Source organism: Cryptotermes secundus, unplaced genomic scaffold, assembly GCF_002891405.2.
Source record: "Cryptotermes secundus unplaced genomic scaffold, Csec_1.0 scaffold810, whole genome shotgun sequence".
Classification (NCBI taxonomy): Eukaryota; Metazoa; Arthropoda; class Insecta; order Blattodea; family Kalotermitidae; genus Cryptotermes; species Cryptotermes secundus.
The window spans coordinates 292392-313253 of NW_019731279.1; the positions used below are offsets into that span (position 1 = coordinate 292392).

Sequence of the window (20862 nt, forward strand, 5' to 3'; positions counted from 1 at the left end):
ACTGCTATCATATTGAAACAAAATAAAGTTTCGGATTAATAAATGTATGTGTTATTTATATAGCTGTTATAAACTGCAGTGACAACTGAAACAGGCCTGCCTAAAGTCAAGCCTTTGTTCTTTTTTCCTTACGTATTTCTGTCTATGTCGTTCACACAGTGAGAAGCAGAGAACGTTACAATATTAAAATGATTTTAAGCTAATTAACAGAAATACTGTGACAATTTATGTAATACAATTTAATTGATATGACAATAGATTATACATCTTAGGACGATACAATCTGGCTGTTTCTTTTGGACAGGATAGCCAACTCAAGTAAGAATTCCTTTTCAGCCTATTTCCCTACTTTGTAGGGAAAATGCCGTATTTACGCATGTATAGGCCGCGTGCGTGTATAGGCCGCAGCACAATTTTCAGACAGAAATTATAGAAAAAATAATTTTCTTGGAATATTATTTCAGGAGTATTACACCCTGTATTACTAATTATGAATATAATTTTTTTAAAATGAAGTGTGATTTCGAATATTTCGAATATAAGCCGCACTCCAGTTTTCCTCTTGAATTTTTGGCAAAAAATGTGCGGCGTATATACATGCGTAAATACGGTAAGCTTATTATATTATTAGGCCTAGGTACATGTACGCATGAACGCTAATACCTACTAAATCAATGTGAACAGGGACAGCGTAGTCGGTATAGCGACTAGCTACGGGCTGGACGACGGAAAGGTTCGAGTCTCCGTAGTGTCAGAAAGTTTTCCTTCTCCACGTCGTCCAGACGGGCTCTGGGGTTCACCCAACCTCCAATCCAATGGGTACCGGGAGCTACTTCCTCTGGGGTAAAGAGGCCGGGTCGTGAAGCTGAACCTTTACTTGCAACTACTGCCGAGATCAAGAAAATGTGGATGTATACGCTCACTCCCCCCTACGCCTTCATGGCGTAGTGTTTAATTAGTTAAGAGCAGGGACAACTTTACTTTTATAACTTACTCAACTAATAGAAGGGGTTTTGAAGAAGTACAGTGTGAATATAAGTTTATTAGTGGCAAACTCGACTTCGTAGTTTGTCATTTATACCATCAGAAACACAAACATGACAGCCTTGCGATCTTACGAGGCAAGAGCGCCGTTAGTAGGGGGTGAAGTCCAACTGGGTCCACTCGGTACGGCGGCCACTGATTGGCCTATTGTAGCCTGCCCCGGGTGATTATGATGATGGAGAATTTGGTGGAATAAATATTGGCAGGGGAAACCGAAGTACTCGGAGAAAACCTGCCCCAGCGCCACTTTGTCCACCACAAATCCCACTTGACCAGACGCGGGATCGAACCCGGGCCTCCGCGGTGGGAAGCCAGCGACTAACAGCTTGAGCTATGGCCCGGCCTTAATGGAAGGTTACTTCATCTTCGAAGCATATACAGCATTTAAAGGAATTTCTGTAGAATATGTTAAACACGCAGGCTCATTTTGCCTTTCGTGTTATGCCAGTAATTTAACTGTTGAAGCTAGCCATGTGAAAGGATATATCATTAACATGAACACAATTTTTATATGAGATATTATTTAAATGTCAACAAGTGGGCTTACAATCATGGATATAAGTAAAAAAAAATTGAAGTTACCGACTTATCTTAAAAACGTAAATTAACTGGAATTCTACTAGTGAAAAATATTGCTACAACTAGAAGTGGAGGGCTAAATTTTATAATTATTAAATTACATTTTTTGCCATACAAATCAAAATATTTCAAGGAGTTTCAACATGCGTTGATTGCCCCCTTGCTTTTATGAACGCTCCTGACTGTTACAAATAATTTTCATGAACATGTTAACCGGGGTCCACTCTGCCTCGTGATGACAATTGAGGAGCTATTTCAAGGAAGTAGCGGCTCCGGTCTAGAAAACCGAGATTAACGGCGGTGGGGGTTCTTTGCGCTGACCATGCGGTACCCTCTATCTGCTAAAGTTGGCAGTAACTTCTCCGACAAGTGGCGGTCGCTCAGTCGGTATAGTTCGCTTGCGGTCTAAAACCACGGAGTTTGTTTATTTTGTTTGAACGCGTTAACAATATTAATATTAAATATTCATATTGCCCTCTGCCAAATCTGCCGCACATAACAACAAAGATTCGCATCATCACCATATTCTATTGATTTAATTACACAATATTATTACAGAATTTATAGGCACCCATACGTCCATAGCAAATGTCACACGCTTAACTCCTGTAGTTTATTGCGTTTAGCTCGCTATCAAACCGAAAGCTACGTAACAATTTCATGTAGCCACCATTTTGTTGTCTTAAGGCGCGTCCACATTACTCGTGCTCGTGCTCGTGCTCGCCAGGCTTGTGCTCGTAAATCTTCATCCACACTACTTTAGTTGCTTGCCAGGCTTCGGCGCGTGAGGACACGTATATTTACTCGTAGTGTGTATAGCTGTAGTAGTATTTTAATTTACTGGCTATAGTTTTTAAATTAAAAATTTAAAATTTGCTTCTCTCGTGACTTGTCATATCGTCCACATTACTCGCGAGCATAGCGAGTCACACAAGCACGAGTACGAGTAATGTGGACGCGCCTTTACGTAAAAATACGCCAACAAATCTGGATACGTTTCAAAGGTACTGAGACGTATTGACCCCGTTGCTAGGCAACGGCTCGACAAACACCTTCCCGCGGAGACAGATTCTTGCTAAACAGCCCGTTGCTAGGTAAACACATTCCAACGAATATGCAAAAATAGAGGACATCCACTGCTATGCAATGAACGTGTTTTCTGTGAGGTCAGACCGAGGCTGCATAACGAGAAGCCAACAATAAGTGCAACTGAACCCGTGTGGAAACGGGGTCGAATACCCCCACAGTGACCCTGCGAGAATTAGGAGGCGACGGAAAGGGAAGTCTTAAATCTTAGACAGCAAAATATGGTTGCAAGTCCCAAGGGACTCGGGCCCGAGAGAGAATGCTCTGCGAAGGGCAGGCAGCATATACAAAAGACAGACCTGACCTCTCGTCAGAGAGGGCGCCCCACAAAAACAAGACCGTAGCTGTCAAATAGTAACAAATATCTGGCCATGAGCCCCAGATGGGGATCGACACCAAGACTTAATGACTGAATGACCGTCAGTCGCAATGTTACTTTGACTCTGACTGGAAGTTCCTTTGGAAGACAGAATAGCGCAAGAGAGAAGTGGGTTAGTGTACTGTGGTCAGAAGTCGAGAGTGTCCAGTCGAAGACAGTGATTTGTGAACTGTTGTAACAAGTTGTATAAAGGTCCAATAAATTCGATTATCAAATCCAAAACCCGTTTTCTAATTCACGCAAACGCCTAATACCGAATGTGACGGTATGTTGCCATAAATGACCTTAGGGCCCTAGTTTCCATTGCCTTTTACAAACCTGTGTGTCCCTGACGTTGGTATTACTGATTACAGGATATCAGAGAGGACGGAATTTCGTAGTAAAGATGGCATGATATCCATTCTGCATCTCATAAGAAAGAAGTCCAGCCATTCGTCCCGATATAAACATCACCAACTGCGTGTAGTTTTCGGCTTGTTTTGCATCATCTGGATCATCTACCCACGTTAGGTGGGTCCCTTGTCACCACGCCATTTTTGGACCTAAGAGAACTGAAGTGACAGGAGGTTGGAGAAAAGTGAATAATGAGGAGCTTCGTAACTTGTACTCTTAGCCAAGTATAATTACAATGATCAATTCAAGGAGGATGTGATGGGCAGGGCATGTAGCACGAATGTGGAAGGCGAGGAATGCATATAGGATATTAGTGGGAAAACCAGAAAGATAGAGATCACTGGGAAATCCAAGAAGTGGATGGCTGGACAATATTAAAATTGATCTCAGAGAGATAACATGGGATCATATGGATTGGATTGATCTGGCTAAGGATAGGGACCAGTGGAGGGCTCTTGTGAATACGGTAATGAACTTTCTGATTCCATAAAATGGTGGGAAGTTCTTGAGTAGCTGCACAATTGGCAGCTTCTCAAGAAGGGCTCAGCTCCATGAGTGAGTGAGTGAGTGAGTGAGTGAGTGATGGATCATGAACGCTCCAACAAATAATGTTGTTTGTTTGGAATTCAGTAAGTACTACATGACGACAGTGCGAAACTTTGAAGTTGCATTGGGTAAATTTGATTTATTCGGAATCTTTATAAGTGAGGCTTATGCACTTACATTTACACTCAGGAAGGAAATCGCATTAACAGTAGGTGACAGTGAATGTTTTTAGAATATGTACCGTGACACAGTATTGATCAGAACAAGAAATTAAAAAGTAAGAAAATGTGTCATCTCTACTACCATAACAGAGTATTAAGTTGTATAATTAGTTCTAATCTCATCATTCAGATTTAAGCATTTGAAAGAAAATATACGTCACAAATCCTTCGTTTTCCGTTGGGAAAAGGCTTCTAGGAGTTCTCGGTTCAGTCGTACGCCATCTCGACACACCAGTGCCCAAAGATTCGTGGTTTCTTTGAAATAAATTCAGACTGAACACAAATTTCACAAATTAAACAAGTTAATACGTCAGCCCGTATCTTAAACGTACAACAGAATATAATCTCTCAAAAGATACCAATACGGCCCAGTCGAATATTACAAATTTAGGTCACTCAAATCCTAAAAAATTGTGGGCGCATTGACCTCTGACATTTCAGATTTCTGAACGCATCCCCCTCAAAATATCAAGGGTGTACACATATGATTGAAAGTTAGGCCAATGTGCGTCCCGCATAATCTACATGGAAAATGTGATTTTATGTGACACCCTTGAGGGAGGGTATTTTATTTAGAAAAAGGAAGGTGGGCATTTAATAGAATTTCACATCTCAGTGGCCACACAATGGCTGTGCTGATTCCAAGCCACTCCCACTCGGGTAAATTGATTTAATCGCACGGCGCCGGCGTCGGGTGCCGAGCGACGCTATTCGTCAGGGTTGCATACCATTGCGCAGAGTAACAGAATATTCGATTCCGTGCCCGGACTGCGGTAAACCCCTCTTTTAGTGGGGAATTGAATTCCTTATGCCACGGGGACCAAGACACTCCGCTGTTCTGTCCCAGCTCCTTCTGACACTGCTTAACCATGTCGCTGTTTCATTTCTTTGCGGCTTTTGTAGCGTCGCCGTTAACAGCTCAGATTACATTTAGTGTCGACTTGTACGATGATTAAAGAACAATAAACTGCAAAATGTGGAAGGAAAGATTCGTTGCTTAATTTGAAGTACTATTCCGGTACTTGTATTAAGGGTCTAAGGAACACAGTCGGTCTCCATGCAGAAGCTTGAACCCAAGACCTCTAAAATACAAATCCGGAATGCTAAATATTCAAATGCGTTGTTCGGTGCCGTCTGTTAATTTTCATCATGATTATGTTACTGATCACCTCCGTTTGCATTTCTCTCGTCTCACCGCCCTCTACAGTTGAGGTTAAGAAGATTCTTAACCACTTTTCCACGCGCCTTAGCTCAAGCGGTTAGTCACTGGCGTCGCTGGCTTCCCACCGCGGCGGCTCGGGTTCGAGCGTGGGTCTGGTCAAATGGGATTTGTGATGGATAAAGTGGTGCTGGGGCAGGTTTTCTCCGACTACTTCGACTTCCCCTGCTGATCTTCATTCCACCAAATTCTCCATCATCATAATCACCCGGGGCCAGTACAATAGGCCAATCAGGGGCCGCCGTGCCGAGTGGACCCAGCTGGACTCCACGCCCCCACTAAGCGAGTTTTTTAGTTAGTCATTGCTTAAGCATGGGGACAATTCTTCAATTTACCTTCCTTTTTTTACTCTTTCTCTCTTCTTCTTCTCTTACTTTCTTTCATCATTTCTCCCTTTCTATAGTCGTCTCTTCCTTTCGGCTCTTTCTATCTATTCTCTTTTCTTTTTTGTCGTTTCTTTCTCTGATATTTTAAATTTTCTTGTTTTTATGTCTTTCTTTCCACCATTTAACTTTTCCTTAACAGGTAATCCTGTGCAATCAAATGTGCTGCACTAATGATGCTGTATTATTCATTTGGACACAACAATAGAAGAGAGAATTTATACGAGTATAATTGCACGCAGTTGTAACAGTCTTCTTGCGGCCAATTCTGAATTAAAGCACGTCTTTTATAATTAGTGTGTCCTTAGATGCCGCAAGCACAACACCATTTTGAGGATGGTGTCATTTTACAGACCCAAACATATATATGCAAACAGGCTGCTCTGCAACGTCCAGCAGCTTGGTGAAGATGTTGCCTGAGGATGAATCTTCAAACAGACCTAAGCTGAAACTGTACACTGAATTCTTGTTGCATATAATAAAAAATAAAACAAAATCAACTGAAACACGGGAGACTTCTGACTCTCACGGCTGCCATCATGACGATTGCTATATCGTGGAAGTGACGCCGTGTAGTCTTGTAGAAATTTATGGACTTTTCTAAGGAACGTTTCTAGAGGAACTTTTGCATATATCTTCGTATTCTGAAAATGAAGGCATCACGATCTTCCGAAACGCCTATAAGCTTCTGCCAGACAACACGGCTTCATATCCCAGAAAACAGTTATCTTTAACAGAAATGTGGTCACTGAATTGTGTCACTCTACTTACTGGATACTTCATATTGGTTTCTTACTCCTAAACCCTGAAGATGGAAGTGATACGTTCCTCCGAAACATCGGTTGACTTTTCACCAGACTACAAGGCGTTATATCCTAGAAGACTGACCTCTTAATAATAACCGCTGGGAACTTCAAATCCTACAAAAGAATTTAAACTTTTTGAACTGACTGGTTTACAGTTTCTCAGTAATGACAGCAAAAGTGTTGCATCAAAGCAGAAAGACGAAAAAAGGAAATTGAATAGGATTACGAGTATGTATACGCAAGGTACATTTTACCGGAAAACGTTTAAATGAATATGTTAATGGAGGTCGAAGCAGTCACAAAATTTTAACTTTAATTTCGTTGCTTAAAATTCTTCAATTTCGGATAGAATGGGAAAAACATTTTTTTTAAAGTTTGAAGATAATGACCACCGCTTAATACAGATTCGAATACTGGATCTTTCATTCTACATTAAGAATCAGAGTCTACGTGGGAAATACTCAGGCTGTCAATGTCATGTTGCAAACTGCAAGTTCACACGGCGTTTTGAGAGTTGCCTCTCGTTCCGCCTTCAGGTGAACTGCTATCATTATGATAACATAACTGTTATTAATATTTTATTTTAATATTAATGGCGGCATTTCAAATTGCACCAGAAATATTTTGAACACAAGGCAGGTAGGCTAAACCGTGTCTAATGTTTACATAGGAGTTACTGATCGAGGCTAGCTCTTTCTAAGGGACCCAACAGAATAGGTGTTTTCCCTCACCTGAGGACGGAAACAGATCCAGTTTCCGAAACGTCGTGTTTTTATTAGTTATCTTAAAAACCAGGACGATGAATAAAGTCCGAAAACCCAATATCTCTGTGAGTTTTGTTTGTATTTAGAAATATTGAGTGTACAATAAAACACATAAAGAAGTGTTTGAAGAAAATATTGTCACGTATTTGAGGCTTGACTATAGACGGGGTATGGATTGGTGAACGGATTTATATACTCATGCACGCCATCCGGAACAAGTTATTACAGCACTGTCGCTAATCTGCAAACTTTACAAATCACCACAGCACCCTCTAAGCCTTTTTTCCCAGCTCGCTGTGTCTTCATCAGCCGTTCCCTGGCAGCAGCTTCTAAGAATGGAGATTCTTCAGCTTCACGCGCTCAGGTTCCATCTTCACAGCCTCCCGTACAGAACGCAGCTCGCAACTAACTGGGTCCAAGGCTGGTGACCATTTCATACCAACCTCCTCTTCTTTGCTTCACAGCCTGACTTTCAACTGACAACTCTAGAACTCGACTGCCGATTCTCGACTTCTGTCACATGACAATTAACTGGGTTCCCCAGGTTGTCTTCCTTATAACCACTTTGCACGGCCCGAGTAGGAAACACGGTTCCCAACAGCAGTTTTATTTTTGTGTTCGTTGTCCGGGGAAGTGTGTTTACTGATCCATTGCCTAGAAACGGGTTGCATAACGCCGTTGTCTATCCGTCTATTGCATAGGAACGGCTGTACACGCTACAATATAAGAACATTTATACAGATCATGACAACCATTTATTTCTTGCATCCTCGTTCTTCGGGCTATCCCGGCGCTTACATAGGCAACTGCTTCAGTAATTTAACACTTCTCGAAGGCCTCACGACAACTGATTTCCGCCTGAGGCTTCGCTCGGTGTAACGAGGTTGCAAGGAGCGGTAATGGCTTTATCTCCACCGCTACCAATTTCTCAGATATGAGCACAAAGTTTCGGGCCTTCTTCGTGATTCTAAACGTAAAAATATTTAAAAATATCTTACGCAGAATTCGTAAGTGGCATATGTTTCTCTTCACACAATGGTTCACGTAGTGGGCTGTGTATTGGTAGCGGGACACCAGTCATTGTGAGGTACATCGTGGTCTTCCTTAGTCAATCCAGACACATTTCGGGATAATACCCGATTACGCTACGCTCGCTTCCTTCCAAATACATTTCAGTTCATCATTCATCCTAACATTCGACGCTACATACACGTATAGTGTACATACAGACAATGTTGTAAAATCTCCGCCTTCAAATCATATTATATTTCATTTGTTTTGGTAGTTTCAGTAGTTACAGCAATGGAACCCGAAAGATAAATATAAATTTCGCGTAGGCCGCGCCATAGCTCAAGCGGTTAGTCGCTGACTTTCCACCGCGGCGGCCCGGATTCGAGCCTGGGTCTGGTCAATTGGGATTTGTGGTAGACAAAGTGGCGCTGGGGCAGGGTTTCTCCGAGTACTTCGGTTTCCCTTACCAGTCTTCATTCTACCAAATCTTTCATCATCAAAATCACCCGGGGCAGGTACAATAGGCCAATCAGTGGCCGACGTGCCGAGTGGACACAGCTGGATTCCACCCTCCACTATGTGAATAAAAAAATTGATTTCGCGTGGCCGCCATATTATTGCTTCATGTTACACAAACATGACATTTAAGAAGTTACATATTCTTAGAAGAACCATTACCAGACAAAGGTTTAGGGCCGTACAATAAGTGACGCTAGAATGGCGTACTTCACACAAGTTCGCATGGTCGTCATGCTAATATTATCTATGAAGAAACTTGAAAATGCAATGGCGAGACAGCCTACAGCGCCATGACTGTGATATCAAGATTAATGACAAACCGTCAAATGTTTCGAAAGTCATTTTGAGGACGGACACGCGGACGTGAATACAATACGTAACACTATGTGTTATTATAACTAACGAATATTTTAAAATACTTTTTAAATAATTTTACATTGACATAATGGCATGCAATGCAATAGATTAGTGTAAATGGATCACCTGATGATGGCACTATGGTGCCGAAACATGTTGTGATGTGACAGGTGAAAGTGGATGCACTGCAAGACGGACACTGTATATATATCATGGACAAATATACCACTGCCTGCATGTCCTTATAAACGAAGGAATGTAGACTGAACTTTCTCAGGAAAATCTTCAATCACCTATCTATGGCTCTGCAGCCCTTTGTTTGACCTTGGCCGCTTTCTCAGTTCCTTGAACTTTATGCATAATCCGTAGGACTCCTTGGACGGGGGATCAGCCTGTTGCAAGGCCACTACCTGCACACAGGACAGCATAAACATAATAGACGTACACAGACATATATGCCTCAAGCGGGATCCGAACCCACGACCCCAGTGCTGGAGAGAGCGAAGACAGTTCATGCCTTATACCCTGGGGCCACTGGGATCGGCACCGGTCTTTAATCAGGGTTGACAAATAACGTGGATTATTTTTATGCCGAAAAAATATCGAGAAGTGACTGTACGTCAGTTAGAATTATGGCTCAGCTAACGTGGTAAATACGGAAGCAATGATTTATGATTCCATTAAGGAACAATCTCCCATATTAATGAGCGGTCAAGTTAATGTTCACAATTTTGCTGCTTCTTTTCACTTCAAAACAAACGTACCCCAAATTTCAATAATATGAATAGGTAAAAGATAAAGCTATCCCTGTAACATGCCATGGAGGCCCATAGGGTTGTGAGACGTTGAGGGTCCCACATTATCTAGACCAAGGGTCTCCAAACTACGGCCCGCAGGCCACATCCGACCCTCGATGTGATTTTATCCGGCCCGCGAAAGAATTGTGCAGAAATGCGCCAATTGAGCTAATTTTCCAATGAGTACTGGTAAAAAAATACTTGTTCATAGATTTCAAATTCATTAATTAAGATTGAGTTTAAAATATATTGATATTCCATATTATGTTAATATTAATATTATGCACAACCATTTTTATCAGATTCCGAGTGGCTTTGGAAATTAGCATTTGAACCATATGAACAATTTGGAATTAAAGTTTCAGGGTGAAAATAACTTAGTCTGTGATTTATTTGCACTTATCAAGGCATTCAGAGCAAAGTTGAAACTTCTGGAAAACCAAGTGAAAAATTGTAAATTGTAACTTTATTCATATGTCATACTGTGCAGAGCTGCATAAAAAGGGTGAAGCAGAATTTCCTTCCTTGTTTGCAAATTTGGTCATTTTAGATTTGAAAAAACAATTTCNTGCTTGTAAATTTATCTCCATTTTTGGGAACAAACTTTTTCCCAGATGAAGTACATCAAGTCGAAATACAGGGCAAATTTATCCGATGAGCATTAAAGTCGCTACTTGTGATTAGCGTTTCAAAATTTGAACCTCAATTTAATCAGATTTTAAGAATGGAAAAAGAGTTCCATCATTCACATTAATTGTTTTATTATAATTTGTGATGAAAATATGAGCATTTGCTGCTACTGTCTGTTGTCACTGATATACGATAATTTATTCTCACGTACTTTGTATTTAGTTTATGAAATTCTGTGCTTTCAATAAAACTCATAAATAAATAAATAAAACAATAAAACCATTTTATCCGGCCCGTTGGAATTGCTGAATTACCTAATGTGGGCCGCATTTCGAAAGGTTTGGAGACCCCTGATCTAGAAAATCGACTTACAGATGGCGGTAAGATTGTTAGCCTTACGCTCCGGCCACCCTTTACCCCCCAGGAAGATTCCTGGTACTCATTTCTGTTAGAGGTTGAGACGACCCCAGGGCCACAGTGAGGCTGGAAGGCTTAGGTAAATCGAAAAAATCTACCTCATCGGGACTCGAACCTGGGACCTTCTGACTTGTAGCATAGTGCCTCAACCAACTATGCTACCCCATGCCCACAGTAATATGAATACCAGATGAAATTCTGGACTATTACTGACTCATTTAACGACATTAAAAGTACTGCAGAATCTGCAAGTTTACCATGGCTAAACCAAATTCTGTATCCACCCACAGCCGGATCAACCAATTTAATCCTCAAGAGCATAATTCCGTCTAGGAATCCATCGTCATTTGCGTATGCATTAGCCACAGGAATCAGTGGTTTCTAAAGTCTTCCCATTGCAGCCGTTTCATCGTCAGACATTANCTTTCTAAGGGACCCAACTGAATAGGTGTTTTCCTTCACCTGAGGACGGAAACAGATCCAGTTTCCGAAACGTCGTGTTTTTATTTGTTATCTTAAAAACCAGGACGATGGATAAAGTCCAAACACCCAACATATCAGCACTTGGATAGTATACCACGGCCTTTTCGTGGTTATTTCATTTTCTGTCATCAAGACAGAATAGAGCTCTGTTAGGTCAGTTCTGCTCAGTCCTGACTCCACAGTAACTTAACAAGATCTAAAATTTCGTGACGACAGTGTATTAGCACAATGATCGATTTAATCGACATTATCCATCGTCCTATTTTTATTTAAAACAATGTTTCACAGACTGAACTGTGTCTCCGTCTTCAGATAAAGCGCTTACTCATTTGGGCGCAACCGATAGATTATCCAGTAATAGGGACTAACTCTATCTATAGAAGCTTATTCATCTCGGCCCATTCCATATCTCGGGACCTATATCGATTAGGTTCAAACAAATATACTTTTTACCTGAGGATGGGCGCAGGGTTCAGTCTCCGAAACGATGTTTTAAATAAAACAGGATGATGGATATTATCCAAGAAGTCAGTCATTGTAGTAACAAAACACTTAGATGATATGTCTGTACAACAAACATGGCCGTCTCTTGCCTGTCTATTCATCATCACCATCTTCTGAACATCAGAAATCTATTTCAAGGTTCTTTTTCCGTCGAACTTTGTCACTGCAAACATCCCGTAGCGACGCCAGAGAGTAGCAGCAGGGGCTGTCCTTAAGGTAAAATCATATATTACCTCTCTTAAGACCAGAAAACAAAATTAAATAATAAAACGTTGCTAGGTTCACTTCCAGGCACTTTATTCTATGACCACAAAAAACGAAATAGTTTAGACTGAACTCTGCGACAAATTATTATATTTCAATGCTTAACATTTTTGTCCATTAAATATTTTTTATGTTTATGTAAGATTTGACGTTTTTGCGGGGGGTGACTATGAAGAAAGCTGTCTTCTAGGATGTGGCGCCGTGTAGGTATTGTGTTAATCGACATTTTGGAGGAACGTATTGCCTCCATCTTCAGGATAGAAGAAAAAAGAAAATCCACGAAATCCTCCGAAGCGTCGGTTAACACAATATCTACACAGCGTTGCATCCCAGAAGACGGCTTTCTTCATTTTGTATGTTTTTGCTTAATATTTTCCCCTGATCTCCCAAAATATAACGAATTTCACAGACATTCCAATGGGCTATATTGTTTGTCGTGGTTCATACCAGAGCCTCCCACGTCCCCCAGTATATTTTACCCCTTCCCTTCTCCTGCTTCTTTCACCAATCGCCGTGTTCTCGGTCTTGCGCCTGTTCATACTTTCAACCCCGCCCAACAGGAGCCCGCCCCTGAATGTAGGCAGCTCTCAGTGCGTCTCCACACACCGCCCTGGTAGCGTGCTCCCCGTCCAACCTACATGCGGCCATACATCTGGATTACTACGTCCTCTGGTAGATATCTTAACAAGTAGACCCCCATCCACTAGCATTCATCCTCACGGCCTTAGTTCAAATATCCGCACAGAAACCCTTTCCAATAGTAACTTTCCCTGGCATTAAAATTCCAAGAAGCCATTCTTCAGTCTCCTTTTTCGGGGAAATTCCCAGCAAATTCATCTCGCTAATTCTTGCACTGCAATACACTGCTTACCTCTCTGTTGTTTCTCTTCTGTAAGGCCGTTAAGTATCACGATCCTTCCCTGATTCCATTTTTAGATTTTTCCATTTAACCTACTCACTGAAGTTGAATCATTAGTTTCCTAGTCATTGTTGCGGAATTGTTCCTCCTATCTCCCTCTTAAGCCGCTGTGTCCTTAGTGACCCCACTGTTGCAACTCCTTCCCTTACCGTTGTATCGTCACTGTTGCTGGACCGGAAGTGTCCAGTTACTTGGTGTAGACTCAATCCGCCAAAATTGAGCTCCAGGCCCAACTCGACCACCTGCTTGAACGCTTCCTTCTGAGCCCCTGCAAGTCGCTCAAAGCGAAGCTGCAAACAATGACTTCCGGAGGCGGACTGGAGCCAGCCAACTACAGGCTCAGCAAGGACATTGCGCCCCTTACGTACACCGGTAAGTGGATCTTCTTAACTCCAACGGTCTGAATCCTCCTAATCGTAAGTTATTGGTTAAAGTACGCAAATTTAGGGGATCTCTTTCATCTGTGTCTTATATATTACCACTAAAACTGCAAAATTAAAGTTGTATAATAGATAGTTAAGAACAGGGTTCAAATTGGATTCAATTTTACTCACACTATATTATCTTATCCCTCTAATTTATACAGCATCTTTGTATTATGAATTGAAAGCGACCGACAAGATAGGGTATTTATAACCACTACAATTTCTTTTTCTCAAAAGCTGTAACGAGATAAGACAAATATTGAGGCAGCAACAATTCATCAAGTAAACAGGTGCACAGCCCAAAAAAATGAAAAATTTACATGAAGAAGAAACACTCCACTACCACAATCTGCGAATTATTGTTGAAAAACTGAATTCGAGATGCTTATTGAAGAAGAATGTTACTTGACACACGTATATGAAGGTTTCGAATATAATTTCAACCACTGGAAGTATGACATTCATGTAAATAACATGTAATAATTCAGTTCATGCCTCACAGAAAAGAAATTACGTCTCCATTTAATAGATCAGTCCGTTAATTATGTTAAGGGAAATAATCGCTGTATATTCTGAGAAAAAACACTCAAAAACATCACAAATAAAATCTTCGGGCAAAAATGCAGAGTTCTTTAACGTGAAAATGGGTGATATATATATATAGTAACCACTTTACTTTTAATTCTCAGCAAATAAAGCAAGACACAGTGTTCATATCAAATTGTTTCTTTTCCACTCATACAATTTTAGGTATCCTATTATTATCCAGACTTTCCATATTAGTTTGTATCCTAGGTTTGTTAATGCAAGAAGAACGTGTTTTATTTACTCTTCCGCTGATAATACTATCCAGATATGCACAAATTTCTACTTTACATAGCAATTTAATTTTGCAGCCTCTATCCTACCGATGTCTACAGATAGTTTTCAATATGTGGGACGTACATGTAGTTATAACCTTATATAATTTTAGTTTTGTAAAGCTTCGTGTGTCACCTTCCAACTTTCAATTCATTGATCTGCATTCTGACTGGATCTTATGTAGTTATACACCTTTACCTTTATCATAAGCTTATCAAAATTTAATGCACACCATAAATATTTTAAATTGTAACTTGTACTGTAAAATTATTATCAATTACTCTCCTTGATCTCATAGGATCTCTCCCCAGAAGACCATGACTTCTGCCGACCTTTTATAAGATGCATATACCGTATTTACGCATGTATAGGCCGCAGCACAATTTTCAGACAGAAATTATAGAAAAATAATTTTCTTGGAATATTATTTCAGGAGTATTACACCCTGTATTACTAATTATGAATATAATTTTTTTTTAAATGACGTGTGATTTCGAATATTTCGATTATAAGCCGCACCCCAGTTTTCCTCTTGAATTTTTGGCAAAAAATGTGCGGCCTATACATGCGTAAATACGGTAACTAAAGCATACAGTTCTACAGCGTGTCCTTTTAGTTTCAAATTGATATTTGTAGCTCACATTTTAATTAATGTAGCATAAATGAATTTATCCTGTAACATACAATTCCACCTTATAGACACGTGTCTAGAAGTTCCTGTTTGGGATAAATTGAACCTGGTCTCCAGCGAGACCACACGGCGGCAGAAGTGTGCCTGGAGTCTTCTGCTATCAAAGGCGTCTTGAGAGGATCAGAAAACAGTATCAATCAGCAAGGCGACTGAGGGTTTAAACAGTTTATCACAGATTTTCGTACCCTAAATGAGGGTTATTTTTAGAATATATCTGTGATAATCGACATTTTTATCTCTAGAAAGAATGCCATGGAAAAATGTTTCGTTCTGCCTACATGTCGGGTGTCAGTGACTCTCTACATCCAGCAAGTGGTTCGACAAGGAAACTTCGTGTTCCCTATAGCAATATATCATATTTCCTGTGAACTGGATACTCATAAACGGTCGACCGAAGATGAAATGACGTGTTATCTCTATAGATTTTGATCAGTTACTCGTACGCATGAAATAAGTTCTCAATACACGAGGCGGAAATAGAACCTGTGGTTGAGAAGTGCAACAATTTCAACTAACGGTTCTTAGTATTTCGCATTCTTCATCCTATCGGCCATTTTGTCAATAATCTGCAATCCCACTATAATAATCTAGCGTCTAGACCCGTTACTAGGTAGCGACAGCGAAACAAACAGGTTTCCACGGCGAGCCCATGCGTAACAATAGAGGAACTTTTGGAAACGGCGTTTTTTCACGCGGTCCATGTCAATGGGTTATATAACGAGAACACCAGCCGAGCTGTAGTCAGTCAGAAGTTAGTCTGTGAGAAGACGAGCAGGGGGTTGGTGTGAGATGACCGCCACCCTGCGAGTTAGTCAGTCAGAAGTTAGTCTGTGAGAAGATGAGCAGGGGGTTGGTGTGAGATGACCGCCACCCTGGGAGTTAGTCATTTGAAGCAATGAGTGAGAATCGAGCAGTAGTAGCCAGTGGACAACGAAGTGAGCGCGGAAGCTAAAAAATCTCCACTGTTAAGAGCCGTTACTAGGAAACGACTAGTCTATGTGCGACAGTGATTTGTGAAATGTAGCAGTATAAGTGTGCAATAAATCCGATTACCAATCCCAACCCCGTCTAGAGTCACACACATACACGTGACAATAAGAACAAAGCGACAATAAGAACAAAGTTACTCTCTTTCCATTTACACATTTATTAACATGCTCTTTGAATCATTAACGTCATTTCTTAAGACTTAAAAATTGTAACAGCCCTTGGCATTACGTTTTATTACTATGTTTATGTAGAAATAAGCCCCACATTTCTGTTAGCAGAAATGCGGTTATACTACGGCAGTAATGATACATTTGTGCTTAAAATTAAGAAGTGTTTTTATGTGACTGAATTAATTACTGTTTCCGAGATCTCACGTTATACAGCCGATCGTCAAGGCCCATCAGTGAGATGCATCTGTCAGTTGAGAGAAACTACTATAAACGATTGTGGTTGTCAAGTTAGTTTATTTAGTGACATTGTATGAGCTACAGAAGACATGTAGCATGGACTGAGAAACGATACGCTGATTAGGAATGGTGACTTGGAATGTCGAAGTAATTTATTATGCCAAAACTGAAAACTTCTTGTATGGCTGATGGGAAGATCGAGGGTCGAGGAATCTCCAAGGTTCGAACTTGGAACCTCCCGAATAAGAAGAAACAGTGATATTGTTACATTGTCATGTTTCTAGAATCTACAAGGAAATCTGATGGATCTTTCGTAGTGTGTAGTTGAATACTTAGCAATTGTTCCAAATGAAAGGTTTCGTACAAATGGACAGATAAAAATGTGACTTCTTTGTTTATTGTTGGGTTTACAGCTCGGTGGCTGTCAAATGTTTGTAGTGAAATATTAGTTTAATGTATTTGTCTGCTCGAACATTAGGAACATGGGTTTGAATCTCACTGGAGGCATAGAAGTGTGTCTGCATTTTTTTGTGTGTTTGTGTTGTCCTGTGTAGGTAACGGCCTTGCGACGTGCTGATCACCCGTCCATGGAGTCCTACCGACTGTGTATAGGTGTCATAATTTGATAATTAATTCTGAATGGGAACAGACCAAAGAGCCTAACCGGTTAAGGCAGCTGAAAATAAGGAGTATCGATCTATCAGACCTAGGAAACGAACAACCGAAAAACGTTCGGCTTTTCATTTGAGTCTGTCATGCCTCAAACTCACTGGGCTCATGGTCACAGTTCTGCAGGTCTTCAGGGTGGTTTCCAATAAGACTCAAGACTTGCTGATATCCTTCTTCACCCTCAGGCCCCAGCAGCAGTGGAAACATTTCAAGATTTCCTTTCACACTATGGCCCTGGGGTCGACTCACTGTGAGCCTCTAACAGAAATGAGTACCAGGAATCATAATGGGGGTAAATGGCGGCCGACGCGTAAGCCTGGAAACATCGTCGCTATCTGTGTACCAACCGTCTAGAAAGTGTGGGAATCTCGACGTCTCACAACCTTATGGACCTCCAAGACCCGGTACAGAGATACCTTTACCTTTATACGATTTTTCCAAAGATTCGGTTTCCTTTTAAATCGAAGAATCTTGTCACTTGAAGTCAAAACATTTTTTCTGAGGTCTTACACAAACCCGTTCAACTGGTTCACATGATGAAAAAGTCCGCTAAGTAGGCTAGTTTCTCTAGGTATACTTCATCTCCAAAGCACTTTGCAAAATCTGGCCAATGTGCAGATATGTGAATGGGGAAACTGTCATCTTCGAGTACTGCAGAAAATAACATTTGGATTATGGGGTACACCTGATTTCCAAACCTGTCCACCTACTCCCTTGCAGTAGGCCGACCATGAAGGGTAACAATGGGGACCAACAGAATAGTGTACCATGATACAGCTGCCCAAACCGTCTTAGAACCTCCTCCTCTTTTCACTGATGGAACCAGGCATTCCTAGGATGTTCTCCAAACGTAAACTCTTCCTGTTGTAGGGAACAGCGTGAAGGACAACTCATCTGACCATATCACGTGCGCGTTTCCAGTTGTCTGATGTCCATGTTTGATGGTCGTGACACCATCGTTTACGCATCTGAGTGTTATTCTCATTAGTCACAAATTTAGCAATTACAGCCCTACCGTGGATATTGGATTTGTGAAACTCACGTCGGACAGTTTTTGTGGAAATAGGGTCTTCAAGATAAATATTCAGTTCTGTTGTCCTGTCACCTGTGCTTCAGTAGTTGTGTGATTTTTCCAAATAATCCTTCTCATTGTACAACGATCTCCTTCTGTCAGTTTTGGTTTTCGTCCACTGTACCTCTTCACAGATGTTATCTTCCCGTGATTCGTGTATACCGACATGACCATAGAAACTGTGTCAGTTTTTGTCACAGATGCTCCACCTGAACGAGCACCAACGATCTGCCCTCTTTCAAATTTGGACGAGTCTCCAATTTTTCTATTTTTTCACACGGACTGTCACTCAACACAATCACTAATAGACTGACATAAACACAGCAGAGTATAAAGAAACGGAAGAATATTCAGTGCTGCCAGCTGAAGTTCTTTCAATGTAGCCAACATAAACAAACTCTCTTCCTCAATTTCTTGGTGTTTCAATTATTTTGTCAACCCCTTGTACATATATGCATATTTCACGATCTCTCGCGGAACCCGGGTGGACCATTCGCAGAACCTTAGGTTCTTGGGGAACCCCAGATGAGAGAGGTTGATGTACACCAACCTACACCAGAAAAATACGTGTGAGAATTAAAGAAAACTACGGTAAAGTGACGTGTTCTAATTGTGATGATATTTTGCGGATATGGTGATTCAGTACTCTGTCAACGGGCAAGAAGCTCGGCTGATACGAATTAGAACACAGCAGTAGCAAAACAGCTGAAAAGCTTTGGCATGTGAAACTTAAAGTCAGAAGGTAAAGCTCCAATATAGTACAACGTACGGTTGACTTCTCGCTTAATTAAGCACTACTCATGAAGTGCTCAAAAAGTGAATGCTTAAGCCAACTCCTTCTTACTATAGACACTAGATGGAAATGAATGTTCGGCTTCAGGCTTGGGCCGCTTTACAAATATTCCCAGTTCCTAGCGGGTAGGAGGCGGGGTGGGCGCGAGAGTTGGTCTGGGTTCTGTAGACAGGAGAAAATTCTCTGTCACTTTCAGGAAATGAACCCTGAATTCCTGGTCATCCAACTAGTAACATAGTCACTATAATGAAGGGAGTAGCAGTACCTCAAGTATGGTCCTCTCACAATTGTGTACTACTGCTATGTCATATTTAGTTCAGTTTAAACCCTTGAAATTTATCTTTAAATACTGACGTCAATCAACAGAGGCCTGGTCCTAGTGAGATCTGAATAATATAGATTTGTGGATAGGGGCACGCGGTAGCTTAGTTAGTTGAGGCACTATGCTACAAGCCGGAATGTCGCGGGTTCGAGTCCAGATGAGGTGACTATTCCAATAGACCTAATGCTTCCAGCCGCGTTATGGCCCTGGGGGTTGACTCAGCCTCTAGCTGAAATGAGCACCAGGAATCTACCTGGGGGTACTGGGCGGCAGGCGCGTGAGGCTGACAACCTTACCACCGACTGTATAGAAAATGTGGGAACCTCGACGTCTCACAAACCTATGGGCCTCCATGGCCTGTTACAGGGATATCTTTATTTTTTTACATATGGTGAATAACTTACATTAAAGTCTCAAATTCCCTGTTAAAATAATAAATACCAAAATAGGGGATATAGAAGATTTAAGACCTGCAATACCCACGAAACCAGTACTCGATGCGGTCTGTCAATGGATTCCTCTATCTTAAGAGCGCTAGGTGAGCTGTGTAAATGACGACATTTCCCGTTGTGTAGCGATCTAAATTGCTAATTTATATCGTCATCAATAAAGACATGACTCCCTTCAGAATTAACTCTCGCTCCTTTCATAACAGCTTCCATCACTCCTTTTAGTGCCTTGGCTTCCTTTATGATATAAACTTATCTGCAGACACCAGATTGCCTGTTAACCGTTTACTTATTTACTTAATCCGTTCCTCTTATAACTTGCGGTGTAGAAGTTGTTCCTTTTTTTCCTTCTCTTCTTTTTCTTTTTTCTTTTCATTTTGATAATTTTACAGAGGGTAGGATTCCTTCGAAGAGTGATCAGCTTGTCGCAAGGCCTCTAACTAAACACAGGACAACACAAACACAGAATAAATACATACATATACCAAATATTCATGCTTTGTGTGGGATTCGAACCCATGATCCAGGATTTCGAGCGAGAGAAGACAGTACATGCCTTAGACCGCTCGGCTACCGTGACTGGCGCCTATTAATCAGACTTAAAATGAACATAATAAGAATGCTATAATCGTACTGCGTTACTTAAATTAAGGCTGATAACAGGCTATGCCGTTTACTCATTATATCAGAATAAATTTTCTTCAGCAGCTGGTAACTATTAATTGCAACCGCGAAGTTCCCTGCTGTTAGGAAACCCAGTGGCTCATTACAGAAATTACAGAAGCCTATAACTCTAGACAGCAAAGATTGTTTTCATACATTAAGCCTACCGACAACATGGCGGGCTTGCGAACTTGTGAGA

At 41.0% G+C, this 20862-nt stretch overlaps 2 protein-coding genes across 4 annotated transcripts in view; one reads left to right on the top strand and one right to left on the bottom strand.

Annotated features, from left to right (window-relative positions):
* The window catches only part of LOC111866896, a 142313-nt gene that overhangs the window by 27608 nt on the left and 93843 nt on the right, over nt 1-20862 (bottom strand). The window lies entirely within an intron of this gene.
* The window catches only part of LOC111866894 (glutamate decarboxylase), a 93699-nt gene continuing 85843 nt past the window's right edge, over nt 13007-20862 (top strand). Inside the window, exon 1 of the mRNA XM_023856241.2 lies at nt 13007-13693. Within this exon, the coding sequence (XP_023712009.1) occupies nt 13621-13693 (73 nt within the window). The 5' untranslated portion in view covers nt 13007-13620. The remainder of the gene's footprint in view (nt 13694-20862) is intronic.